General features: G+C 51.0%; 1 protein-coding gene across 1 annotated transcript in view; it reads left to right on the top strand.

Moving 5' to 3' along the window:
* Positions 1–13,996, top strand: part of LOC121702446 (E3 ubiquitin-protein ligase SH3RF3-like) — a 100,291-nt gene extending 86,295 nt beyond the window's left edge. The window contains 5 exon segments of the mRNA XM_042084196.1: positions 1,935–2,206; positions 5,475–5,725; positions 5,727–5,819; positions 9,447–9,805; positions 13,101–13,996. Of these exon segments, the coding sequence (XP_041940130.1) occupies positions 1,935–2,206; positions 5,475–5,725; positions 5,727–5,819; positions 9,447–9,805; positions 13,101–13,269 (1,144 nt within the window). The 3' untranslated portion in view covers positions 13,270–13,996.
* Positions 13,997–14,204: the final 208 nt, after the last annotated feature.

Genomic DNA, 14,204 nt, shown 5'->3' with positions numbered 1-14,204 from the left:
AGAATATGGCAGATAGCTGTCTTCCCAAACAAATAGACCAACTGTTTGGTCAGTGTGCAGAACGCTATTTATTGTGCTGGACTATTATGTCCCATTGTGTTTGGCTGCCCATAGACGGGCAGCTTTATATGTGTGTCTTCTGTTTCACTAGACAAAAAATCAGCTCCTCCATATAGTTGTTGGAGAGTCCTGCCTATATTGCTGCAGTGTAATTATGCGTTTTTGTCTGCCAACGGCAATTTATAGTATTGGAACAGATAATCCCACGGTTTGTTTGTTTTAGGTTAATAATACATTTATTTTATAGCAACACTGCTGAAATGAGCTATGCAGTATGTGCCATCAGGTTTACTGTACTGCGCCTCAGAATTACCCTACGGTTTCATCCCCTGACCACAGGCACATTGATTGAATGGAAATTACAGTGTGTGTGTGTGTGTGTGTGTGTGTGTGTGTGTGTGTGTGTGTGTGTGGGAGGGGGAGAGGAGGTGTCTCTATTGGGCAGCATAAAATCTTACTGCACTAAAATCACCAGCTGCCCAGAGAGCTCTGAGCCGCACCACTGCAGAAACCGGGCAAGACAAAGCACAGTCCTAACCCCTGAATGGGTCTGTGAGATGGAATCACTCTGAGAGCCTCTGGTGCAGACAGAGGGGTGAACGCTCAGGTTATCCATACAGGAGCCATCCTCATACATATTGTACACACACATACACACACACACACATACACGTGCACATACAAACACACAGACACAGACACACACACACACACACACACACACACACACACACACACACACACACACACACACACACACACACACACACAGAGTAACACATCTTGTAACCAGGTGGAGCAGGAGAGTGAATAAGCACTCTGGCAACTCAAGCAGCTCGATGCTGGAGAGAGTTGTGTGTCCCAGAGGTGAGCTGGCTGCTCTGGGGGGGGGGGGGGGGGGGGGGGGGGTTGTTAGGTGAGACCTACTCTGAGCTCCACTTGCAGGAGATGTGCATAATTGGGCGAGGTCTGGGAAACATCTCTGGAAAGCACTTTAGGAGGTAATTGGCTTGAGCGCTGCTCATCTCTCCCGCTGTTTGCTGAGATTAGGAGGGTCTCGCAGGGGAAGCAGGAATGCTCTCCGCTCCACTCCAAAAGACATTTTTGGAAACTCTGACATGAATGCGCTCAGATAGATGATATAAAGTCCGTCTCACCAGTGAAGAGCACTTGAGCCCAGGTGCAAACATCACATCCAATAACCCTGATTCCCTGTGTGAGTGCCCATGCCTGCTCCACACACACACATTTAATGAAGGATCAATGAATGCTTCATCCCCCACATCTTCATCTGAAAGTGCATTTTACATGCACTTTTGCTGCATTATTAATTAGTCTCCTGCGCCCCTGATTATAATCACTCTTTGACTGTGCAGTCCGAGTCTCCCTTGGCCAGGCCCTATTCTAACAGCTGAATGTCTGCGCACATGCACGCAAGCAGCACTAATTTTTCCCTCCTGACAGGAAGTCGATGCGTAGCCCACAGGATGTGGGGGATTATGAAGGTGTCGTCGATAAGATTGCCTCTTGGAAATGCATTTCCTTGCACACTACCTTTAAATATGGAGTTTTGGTTGCTGTAGAGCCCAACGGCTCTCATCTATCAATAAAGCCGAGGCCTGCTGCTGCAAGTTTGAGTGGAGCAGTGTGTGCAGTGGCTGGTGATCTGGAGCTGATTTGTCTGTTTTATGTGTGTGTGAGAGAGAGTGTGCGTGTGCTTGTGTGTGTGTGTGTGTGTGTATGCGTGTGTGTGTGAGTGTGCGTGTGCGTGTGTGTGTGTGTGAGAGAGTGTGCATGTGTGTGTGTGTGTGTGTGTGTGTGTGTGTGTGTGTGTGTGTGTGTGTGTGTGTGTGTGCGTACATGTGTGTGTGCAGGGCTCCGTTCGCTGTGGGCCAGGCGCGGGCCTGTCTGCCCACCCAGGCGCAGGCGGCGAAGGCGGTGGCCAGCACCTCGGGCTCGGCGGGTCCCTCCAGTCCCGTGCTCCTGGGCTCCTCGTCGCGCTCCACGCCCCCGCTGGTCAACCCTTCCTCCTCCTCCTCCTCCTCGTCCTCGCCACAGCTCCAGTCCGCCTCTGTCCACCTGAAGAACTGCCTGCGCATGTCCGGCCCGCAAACAGTGGGTCAGGCGCGCACCGCCATGCAGCTGGGTGAGTAGCTCTCTCTGTTTCTCTCTCCTCTCTCTTTCTCTCTCTCTCTCTCTGGTCCTCTGCTACCCCCGCTGTCCCATGCAGCTGGGTAAGTAGCTCTCTCTCTCTCTTTCTCTCTCTCTCTTCTCCTCCTCTCCCTCTCTCTCTCTCTCTCCCTCTCTCTCTCTCTCTCTCTTCTCTCTCCTCTCTCTCTCTCTCTCTCTCTCTCTCTCTCTGGTCCTCTGCTGACCCCCCGCTGCCTCCTCATCCTCAAGGCCTGCTTTTTACTGCTTTTTGAGGATGCTGTTTGGAACAAATGTGGTGTTTGTAGTGTTAGTTTCTGTGGCCTACCATATCTAGGCACATCTCTCTCTCTCACTACCCACACACTCATTCTGTCTCTCGCTCTCTGTTTCTCTCTCTCTCTCTCTCACTCATCTCTCTCTCTTTCCTTTCTCTCTCTCTCTCTCGCTGTACTTTATGATCGTTTTCTGAGCTGCGTTACAGCTGAGGAGTCCTGATTGCCAGCTGAGGCCCCAGCGCTGTGTGTAAACTGTGAGAGTGGCTCTGTCTCAGTTGCTTCAGTTCCTGCGTGGAAGTGTGAGTGATTCCCCTTTGAGGATCCACCAGAGTGGCCTCCAGGGTGTAGCATGTGTGCACTCTGTGCCAAGAATAACCTCCCAGCGCCCCCCTCTCCCCCACCACCACCGTCACATCATCCAGTTGGGCTGGTGCGCCTGTTTGTGAGCCCAGAGAGCAGACGCTCCCGCCTCACACATCTGCCTTCCCATTAGAGCTGGAACATGACGAGAGGCCACGGGAGACTGTCCATCAGGCCCCTCCCGCTGTCCACTGCTCTCCGCTCCGCCGTCCCCCCCTCAGAGCTGCCGGCTCGTCAAGAGGGCAGCCAGGGACAGGAAGCGGAAAGTGGAGGAATGCCCTCTGGCCGTGGCCGGCTGTGGGCGTGGGCATGTGGGGAGGTGTTTAGAGTCATTGTTAAGGAGGCTGACCGATGCCTGAGCGGCTGCCAAAAGCCCACACCTGATCCGCACGGCACTCGCCAAGGTCACCTGCAGCTCAGTAGCAGGTGCAGAGGCCGAGTGGAGCGAGTTGGCTAGCAAGGGTTCTGTCTGTGTAGCTAATTGCTCTGTCAGCTGTAGAATCCACACAAGTCCCAGTCACAAACTGGACGAATATGCTTGAGGAAAGCCTGTCAATGGATACTCTGCTTTTCCTACATATCCAGTAGTGATTCTCCCCTTTGTGTCACCGCTTACCGACAGACGATGTGTTCTTGTCACATGTGTTAACGTGACCCACCTTGTGTGTTATGTCCCAGCTGCTGAACGGCAGGCAGGCAGGCTCAGTTAACATGTTAAAGGCCTTGTTAAAGCATTTCACAGCTGAGATAAGCTGTCAGTAATAATGAAAGGCCTGCTGTTGAACATTGGCAGTAATTGCTGGTTGTATTCCGTGCAGAGGAACTTTGAGTCTGAGAAAAGCTCATAGAGTTTGCAGGGTCGCCCCCCCCCACCCCCCCCCCTCTTTTTCTCTGTCCTCTTTCTCTCTCTCTCTCTCCCTATCTGTCCCTGTCTCTCTTTTCTGACTTCCTGTGCCATGCAGAGTGCTCATGCATTTCAGCCACTGTGCCTTCAAAGGCTCAGGTGAGCATTAATATGAAGGGCTCTGGTGAAGGCCTCTACCCTGGGGAGATGAGCTGTGAATCAGCAGCATGTTGAGACGTGTGGTGTGTGTGTGTCTGTCTGTGTGTCTGTCTCAGCACCAGTGCTATGTGCATGAGAGAGAGAGAGAGAGAGAGAGAGAGAGCACATGTCTGAGATCTCCTCGGGAACAGGGTTTTAACACCACCACTACCTCCTTTTCCTCCCCTCATCCAGATCTGGATGTTCAGCAGTTCAGTGTGTCAGAGAGACAAAAATGCTGAAAATGTAATGAAACTCTATGACCTGTGAGTTCACTTACACAATGTGTTGTAATAATTGTACGCTTTCTCTGAACGTTCCTTTCAATCCATCATAATGTAATGACATCCAGATCTGTCCAATAAACCTGACTCAGTGGTCTACATTAGTTATATATTTACTTTACATTTCCTAGTAGAGATTATGTGAGCCTATTCATGACCAGGCCTAAAGTTGTCTAGTTTTCTGTGGTTTCTCTCTGGTAGAGTAAGATGTATGGAATGTGTGGTGTAACATGTGCAGGATACACGCAGTGACATAGTGATAAAATATCTCTGAATTTTTGTCCCTTGCCAGGTAGTTATAAATGTTCCCTGTTTGAAAAGTGACTTAGCATCTTTGCAGGGAGAGGAATTGTCGTGGTGCTAAAGTGAGGTTAGATAGTGTAGGTTCCTATCTCTGGAGGCGGCTGCCTGGGAGTGAGCTATCTCTGTTGGGCCAGTCTCCATATAGGTTTCATTTCCTGTCCCACATTCCCACCAGATCAGCGCAAGCGGCCATGTTTCTGACAGAGTTATGTCCAAACCAGCACCCCCTCGATAAGGCTGTCACAGCCGACTGATGGTGGTTGGCTACATCAGAAAACACTCCCTCTCTGATTTTTTTAGCAGACTGTGAGATGTGCTGAAATGACAGATGAATGGATGAAGCTGCAGAAATGTTCATCTCTCTCTCTCTCTCTCTCTCTCTCCCTCTCTGTCTCTCTCTCTCTCTCTCCCTCTCTCTCTCTCTCTCTCTCTCTCTCTCTCTCTCTCTCCTCTCCCTCTCTCTCTCTCTCTCTCTCTCGCTCTGCTTCTCTCCCTTTCAGTTCAATTCGGTTCAAGTGAGATTTGTTGGCATGATATTTATTACCAAAGCAGAACATGTATACACAAGCGGCCCTCATTTTATTGATGGGCAATGTGGCTGACAAGACAAGACCGCAGCGTCTTGCTAATTTTATAACATGAGAAAAATTCTAAGCACAAACATACGCGTGTCAGCACAATGCTGGAATATGTTTAAATATGCAGCCTATTCCAAATGTGTCCTTAAGCTGGTAACAGACCTCCTGACTTTTTCAGGCGCACCCAAGATAAGAATAAGATTGAGTAGATCAAACCTACTCATACCGAGTTTAGCATGATTGGGAATTAGCTATCAGCACAAATATAATGATCGAACTGTTGGCTGTTTAAATTCATAATTGCAAAAACAAAACATAAAACGGACTAGTCAAAATAGCATGAAACATGTTTGATTGAATCTGGTTGGTGTCAAACATGGACATCTCTCTCTCTCTCTGTCTCTCTCTCTGTCCTGTACAGTTCACAGTCCTCCTGCTGGAAGTCCGGAGCGTCCCACAGCTGCTGTGTCCCCCCTGCGTCCCCAGGGCTCCCCGTCTCGCTCCCCAGGCCCCTCAGGCCGGACCCTGTCCATGGTGTCGCCGCAGCACTCGCACCAGGGCAGCCCCCTGTCCCCAGCCGCCCCCCACCGCTCCCTCATCCCCCTCACCTCGGCAGCGGCCGCCATCACTCCCCCCAACGTGAGCGCGGCCCACCTGAACGGCAGCGAGGGCAGCGGCCGGCCCCCTGCAGCCCCCCTCCCCCGCACACGCTCACGCACACGCACAGGGTGCCGGCGCCAAACTGGAGGAGAAGAAAGCCGAGAAGGTAACGTTCCATCTGAGACATCACTGCCCTCCTCTGTTCTTTTTAGTCCTCTGTCCTACTCTCACTGTCCCCCTCTTTCTCTTTTTCTCTCAACTATACTTCTGTTGTTCTTTTCTTACCACTCTATCTTTCTCTCTTTCTTTCATTCTCCCCTTTTATCATTCTTTTGTCTTACTGCTCTCTCTCTCTCTCAGTCTCTTTCTCTCCTTGTGTCCTTATGTGTCCACTTCTCTGTGTCCTGCTATGCCTCCGTCAGCAGGTCTCCTGAGCGCTGCTCTTGCTGTGATCAAGACTTCTCTGAACTTACTGGTTTCTCATTATACCTCTGTGCTCTGGCGGCAGATATCTACTCATCATGCAAATCACTCCGCTTTAAGGAGGTCCTGAGAGATGGATGTGCACTTCCACTAGCTCTTGTGGACCTCAGGTTTAACCTGGTCAGATAGCGGCGCCAGCCAGGGCCATCCCCTGCTCACTGGGGCAGCTCCCACATCACAGAGAAGCACATACCAAAGCACAGCACCCCTCTCTGTGTGCTGCCTAGTGTTTAATGTTCAGTTACTCATTGTGGCACTCAGGAAGTACACACAGCTCCGAGTGCCTCCGCGTCAGACTTATCAGATGACTGATACTCTGTACCCTCATTACGCACTCTTTGGCTGCTGAGTGTTCTCTCTGTCACTCTCTCTCTCTCTCTCTCTCTCTCTCTCTCTCTCTCTCTATCTCTATCTCTCTCTCCCTCTCTCTCTCTCGGGGATGACGTTGGCTGTGGCTGTTGTGTCTGCAGCTCATTGGAGCTCTTTTGTGTGGCGGCAGAGCGTATGAAGTAAGTGACTGGCGGTCCGGGCCCAGTGGATGTGGGAGAGTGAGTTCAGAGGGAGCGTCCACAGTGGCTCAGCTGCTGCTGGTGCCTAGTAGAGAGCTCTGTTGCTCATCGGCTGCCCATGTCCACCCCCCCCCCCCCCCCCCCGGTCTGTAATGGGATCTGGGAATAGAGGCCCAGTGCATTGGGGTGGGTGACAGTGAACTGCTGCAGTGGGTTGAACAAGCACTACATGCACTGTGCAGGGCCGGGGGCCGTGGTGTTGGGTTACATGGAGGCTAGAGAAAGCCAGCCCATATTGCCATATTGACCAGTTTCTAGTGGAATATGAGCACATGCCATTGTGACCAGCAAAGCTTTTCCTTTATTCAGCGAGTAAGCAAAACACTGTCAATGTCTGTTAGGCCACTCAGGTTGTCCTCCCCACACTGGCTCCACAAAAAGAAAAGATGAAAAGTAATAGAACATAAAATAAGCTGACTGACCATCAAGGAAAGTGCTTCGGTGACAATATGTATGATTTAATCATTTCTGAGCCTGGGCTTTGGCAGGGACTGCATTTTCTTGAGCCGCACGACAAGGAGAGTTAGCGCTCTCCTCTGTCATTGTCCGAGCCTGGCTGTCTTCGGCTGCCGAGCGCCGTCTTGTCCGGCTCTGCCCGCTTCCCAAGGCCATCTGCTTCAGCATGTAGAGTAGACTGTTTTAGGATTGGTCTGGCACATGCTACGCATGGCAGGAGTAGGTGTTAGTGTGTGGAGATGTGGCTCACCACAGTGCCAGTGGGAAACACAGGAGATGTGCTATGGACCCTTTCAAGAGAGTTCCATTATCAGCATCATAGTGGACCCTTTCAAGAGTTCCATTATCAGCATCATAGTGGACCCTTTCAAGAGAGTTCCATTATCAGCATCATAGTGGACCCTTTCAAGAGAGTTCCATTCTCAGCATCATAGTGGACCCTTTCAAGAGAGTTCCATTATCAGCATCATAGTTGGCCCCACAAGACTTCCGTTTTAACATTCCATTTGTTATCTTAATGCAGAGGAAATAGATTGGGGGCCCAAATAGAACGTTCAAGCATTGTTTTTGTTTTTATTGTTGAAAGGGTCTATAAGGAGGGAGTGGGCTTGAGGTAAGGATGGGGGAGGGGTGTGGAGACGGGGGGAGGGGGGAGTGTAAACCCAGCCTCCTGTTCTCTCAGTCTGACAGATGTCTCACTGTTGATTATTCAGTGATAATTGGCTCAGATTCACTCTGAGAACAGACCCATGTGCACATGTACACATATATCCTTTCCACTTTGCAGAGGGAGATCTCACCCTCTATATATAGAGGCAGGAGGGTTACTTCTAAAATGTGTTCCAATATGGATCATAGAATACATATCCTAAAATTGTTATTATTATCACATTGAAATGGGGTGTGAAATAATAGTACCGGTACATTTGTGCAAATGTCTCATTTTCATTTAAATTGTTTTTCATTATTTTAGTTTTATTAGTCAATTCAACCCTTTCCTTTAAGTCTTCTGATTTGTATTTGAGATGTGCATGTTTCATTGCTCGGCATGGTTTGGCAAAATACACTTACTGGCTTTTGGAGGAAATTATATAATAAAATGTGTAAATTCTATATGAGTCATAATTGCAAGAAAATGGCCAATGTTTTTTTCCCCTCTGGTTCTTCTTTTCATTTCCATGGCTGCTGGCTGTTTCCTTAAAATGGCATCCAGACGTGCTTGCTTTGAACATGGCATGACTAAACCATAACTCAGGTGGTAGGAATAAAATGTTGCCAAGCAAGAGGTTTTGTGAAGAGTGCGGATGCAGTGTCTGTCTGAGGATCAGTTCAATTCAGTTTTATTTATATAGCACCATAACATGACGATTTCTCAAGGCACTCTACAGAGCCCGGCTTGAACTTGAACTGTCTGAAGTGGAGTGATAGACTGCGGAGCTCTTAACAGATGGCCTTCATAAGGCATTTGTGTGTTCTGGGCATCTTTGGACCAGGCCTGTCCATCAGTATTGATGCTGACAGCCTCTCCTGCTCACTGTCAGTGTAGAATAGACTCCGCTCTGACCTGAACAAACAAACAAAGCACAGCGTCCATCCCAGCAGCAAACAGTGGCACACTATCAATAAGCTGCTGGACAGGAGATGCCGAGGTCCGAGGGGAATCCTCGCGGAATCCTCCCTCCAGACCCCATGATGCCATGCGTCTCAGTCTGGGTTCTGCTGCACATCACTGCAGCATTTCACCAGATGCTGCTTCTGACCCCTTCCAGTATGAGGAGGCTGTTGGTCATGCCGGTCTATCTGTCTGTCTGTCTGTCTGCCTGCATCCATCTCTGATCGATATCCGTTATTGTTTTCCCGGTTCAATCTCCACCCCCTTCTTCATTTCTCCGTGTTGAGAGAGTGTGAGTGGCGCTGAAGGCTGCTGACTCAAAGCCTCTTATCTCATGCCCCCAGGTGGCCCGTTAGTGAACTTCAGCAGCCCACTCAACACCTTCTCAGGAGCGCTTAGCTTCGGCTTAGCTCCTCTGATACAACCAATGAGTGTCACAGATAACAGCGCGAGCACACCCACACATTTCATGCTGAACAGAAAGAAGCATCAGAAGACAAACAAAAGGCTCTGACCTCGGCGCTTTGATGATGTGAGCGCAGAGGAAGCGGAAAGCTGAGCTCGGAGAAGAAAAGCTGGGATTATTATTTGCAGCCGTGTCCTGTGTTTTTTTTTCTCTCTCTCGTTCTTTTTTCTCAGCGTTCTCTCTGTCTCTCTCTCTTTTTTCCCACAGAAAGAGAAGAAGGGAGGGGGTCTGCTCAAGCTGCTCTCAGGCGCAGCGGCTAAGAAGAAGTCCCGCTCGCCGCCCTCCGTGTCCCCAACGCACGAGCCGCACTCGCCGGCCGCCGCCGCCTCGGAGGCGCTGATGGCCGGCGCCATGGGCTGTGCCCCCGACCTGCACCCGGTGGGCAGCCACGGCCGCGCCGGCTCCTGCCCCATCGAGAGCGAGATGCAGGGCGCCATGGGGATGGAGCCGCTGCACAGGAAGTCCGGCTCGCTGGACCTCAACTTCTCTGTGTCGCCGCCGGCCCGCCAGGCCTGCTCCTCACTGCTGGCCATCCGGCCCGAACCCAAACCTCTGTCCCGCGAGAGGTACGGAGCACTCATGCTCACACACACACACACACACACACACACACACACACACACACACACACACACACACACTCATTCCCTCTCTCTCTCTCTCTCTCTCTCTCTCTCTCTTTCTAACTCTGTTTCTCTCTTTCGCACTCACACACTCACACAAAAATGTATTATAAAAATGTATTATGATTTCTGTGCACCTGACCACCACTCTCACAGGCCATTTAATAAGCATTGCCTCTATGAATATTGAAGTTCACCAGGGGCTAATATCTACTCAATTATAAAGAGTGCAGCTTGTCTATTATCAGAATCACTTAAAGTATAATGACCCAGACTGGAAGATGTATGATATATACAAGAGGGCCTGATCTGCTATTGCTTCAATTCTCTCTCCATTCATGATTCATGAGAGATGTATTACGCTCCTCTGAGATGAGGCCTGCAGCACTGTAGTCTGGGGCTGGGTTCACACACTCCACTAGAGGAGAAACAGAGTGAGAGAGCCATGAGGAAAGAGAGAGAGAGAGAGAAGAGTGTGTGATGAGGATAATGGGAGCGTGCTTTAATGAAACTCATCATTTCCCCTCATTCCCAGCATCCTCCCTGAGCAGAGTTCCAGAGAGGAGAGCAGAGTCTGAAAGACAGCGACAGGGATAATTGGAGTAAGATATTGCAAACTATATCAGCAACTAAAAGACATTGAGTTTCTCGGTGCAGTATCAGCACTGAACACTCCCATTAAAACTTGTCCTCCTCCACTCTCCCTGTGTAATATAGTATACCGTAATATAGCATGCAGCAGGAGGTGGAGATGGCTCTGAGGTGGAGCGCTGAGTTGGGCTGGACGTAGCAGTGGGCGGGAGTGGGCCCCTCAGTGTCCTCTGATCCCAGAGCTCAGCATTACACAGGCAGCAGGACAGAAGGGGAAGAAGAGGGAGACTGACTCTATTATACGGCCTCATTTATATTCATTATTCAGAGGACATTAGATTATCCCCACTGCTTTGCAGCAGAGGGCCGCTGCTACGAACACCTCTTCTCTAACACACATAGAGAGAGAGAGAGAAGGAAGAACTTTTTTTTTAAATTCCTCTGTGCCGGGCTGCAGGCTTGTATTTTGGCCAATCACGAGTCCTCATCTCCAGGGGATTATTTCCTCAGGAAACTTTAATAACATCAGACTCTCTTGGACCACACAGCATCCAGAATTGTGGTAGATAACCTGGTTAGGATTTTTGAAGAAGACAACCACTAGACAAATATCAATCAAAACCAAATTGCCCAGTGATTTTGTTGCAAATGAAAGCAGACTGTGAAACATGAGCTCCTTGGTATGAGGTGTGTTTACGTCTGTAGCGCTGGCTTTGTCTACGAGAGCGGCTGGGTGCTGCTGTCCTTCCTGTCTCTGTGCCCCTAATGGTGAGTAATCACCCCGTCCCTCGGCTCCTCAACATCGGCCCAGGAAACAAGCGTAGCTGTCCCGCCTGGCCTTATGGCCCCGCCCAGTGGTGTTACTCAGCGCTGATGTCTGGGCAGCAGACGCGTCACTCGCAGCCTCTTATCTCTGCTGTGCCGGAGCGTACCGGAGCAAATCCATCTGCATGCAAAGAGGTGCGATAAGGCTGCGCCCTTTCCCCAGGGAGAGGTCACCCTGCTGCCATGGAGGAGTTATTGTCCCGTGGGCTCCAGCCTCGCTGATAAGACCCGAGCATCTCTGCCGCTGCTGGAACATGTGCAGGACTCAGGTGCTCTGGCCTGCAGGAGAGTCCACCTCTGGGCACCGAGAGATCACACACATTCCCAGCCGTGGCCTTCCGCCTCCCGAGAGCCCCTTCGGCAATGACCGCCATCAGTCTTGGGCGAGACCGCACCCTCAGTGGACTCATACGTTCTGGGCTGCTGCCCCTCAGCCCCTAGCTCGCCTGTCGCACAGCGCCCCCCCCCCCCCCCCCCCCCCCCCGCTGCCTCCGTGATTCACCGTCGCTATAAAAACCGGCCATCGATTTTCTGCGCTCTTCCAAAATCGCGTCGTCAAACTGGGCTTAGGGCTGCGCTGCAAATAATATCGCCACGATTTTTGCAAGGGTAGCAGTAGACACGTTCGTGTGTAATTACAGGGACAAAATCCATGCTGCTTCCCAGGAAAATCAATGCTGAGAGCACACACAATCAAATATGTTTGTTCCCCAGGGATGGTGGCCCACTTGTGAAAAGAAGGCTTTCTGAACATTGCCATTGTTGCTTTCAGAGTCATCATTTTATGAATATCTAAATGAAAATGACACATATATGCAGATCATTCAAGAAAGCGTAGCCCAGAGGATGCTGTAGAGGGCATATACCATGCATACACAAAGCCTCATTACTCATAAGAGCTCTAACTGAAATCTTCTTCTCCGTCCTCGTCTAGTGAAGCTTGTGTTGTTGGCACGGTGTGGTGAGGTGGATGTGCTTATCTCTTATCTGAGTTAGGATTCAGCCCTCCCATGACACACCGAGGACGAGAGAAGCAGACAATGACACATCCGCCAAGTTCCGGCAGTTGCTTAGAATATAGAATGTTGTGCAATGCCTTGCACCACCTGGGACCCATCACAGTCCCATATAAGGGGAGAGGCAACTACTGTACACACACACACACACACACACACACGCACACACACACACACACACACACACACACACACACACACACACACACACACACACACACAAACAAACAGACACACACATGCATATTCACACACAGTCTGGTGCAATCTGAAACCACACAGACACACACACACACACACACACACACACACACAGACATAGGCACATACACACACACATATATGCACACTGCACACATATACACACCCGGTCTGGCGCAATCTGAAACAGTTTGGAGACGGGGGGGGTGGTGTGAGCGCATCAGCCAGACTTCAGCTGAATTATGAAATGTGTCTTACCTCCGCTGCTCCCTAGCTTTACCTCCAGCCCTCCCAACAAGGGATGATCCTGTCACCTTTCATGTCTGCGCCTGCAGATGCGGCCCATAAATCCGGCTCATCAAAGGGGCCCGCGTGTTCTTCCGCTGGCGAGGCCCAGCTCATCCTCCACGCCGGCCTCTCCCACGCACACCCGTAAATCAGCCGCCGCTCGGCCCATTTGATGTGGCTTTTTTCATGCATATGCATCCCAGAACACCGGGGCGGAGCACTTCCTGTGTGTGTGCGCGCGTCCCCTCCTGTCCAGGTGTGCGGCCAGTGCTCACGCTGTCTCCTCCCTTCTCTCTCTCCCTCTCGTGTCTCCACAGGTACCGGGTGGTGGTGCCCTACCCACCACAGAGTGAGGCGGAGATCGAGTTGAAAGAGGGCGACATCGTCTTCGTGCACAAGAAGCGGGAGGACGGCTGGTACAAAGGCACGCTGCAGCGCACGGGCCGCACTGGCCTCTTCCCCGGCAGCTTTGTGGAGATCTTCTGAGAGCGCGGTGGCTCTGGAGGATTGACCACCACCGGCTTCACCCTGCGGTGGTGGTTAGTGGGGGTGGTGGTGGTGGTGCTGCTGGGTGAAGAGGATCTTTTCTGAACAGGCACCTCCAGGGACATCCTCAGAAAGGTGCCTTTTTCACAGAAGCCCACTGAAGTGGTGCAGTAAAAGAGCCGCCATTCGTGATCGTGGGGACCTCGCACAGGCAGAGATCATCATGCACCAACGTGAACAGAACACAACAGAACAGCAGCGAATTCAGCTCCTGGTGAAGACCCAGGTGCCAGAGGAGCACCACTACAGCAGACAGACCAGTCCCTCACTGCCATAGTCATCTGTGACATGTCTCTCCCACGCGCTCTCTTCACCTAAAAGCACAGCGAAGGCCAGCTGGCAGAAGCCTTCTTGGTGTGAGGTCATGTAGGAGAGAGAGCACACACATGTGGTAACACACACACACACACACACACACACACACACACACACACAACCTCCAGAACTCCTCAGTTCAGTGAAGCCAGGCTCAAGCAGTGCCTTCCATCTCTGCCAACACTAGAACCAGCCTCTGACTGAGCTACAGCTCTGGAGTGCAGGGCCCACCCAGCTTGTGTTCATGTAACGTAGCGTTGCTCCTCCTCTCTTACTCCTCTTGAAGCAGCTGCTGTGTGCTTGTTGGACCCCCCCCCCCCCCCCACACACACACCCACCCACCCCACACTACTCCCCCAACACACATATAGAGACACACACACACACACACACACACACACACACACACACACGCACACACACACACACACACACACACACACACACGCACACACACACACACACACATACGCACGCACACGCACACACACACACACACACACACACACACACACACACACACACACACACACACACAGGCACCCCTTGCATGGGTCTTT

The sequence above is a fragment of the Alosa sapidissima genome, chromosome 2, assembly GCF_018492685.1.
Source record: "Alosa sapidissima isolate fAloSap1 chromosome 2, fAloSap1.pri, whole genome shotgun sequence".
In the NCBI taxonomy this organism is placed as follows: domain Eukaryota; kingdom Metazoa; phylum Chordata; class Actinopteri; order Clupeiformes; family Clupeidae; genus Alosa; species Alosa sapidissima.
The sequence above is the reverse complement of the archived record's forward strand: the minus strand, read 5'-3'. Positions and strand labels throughout refer to the sequence as shown.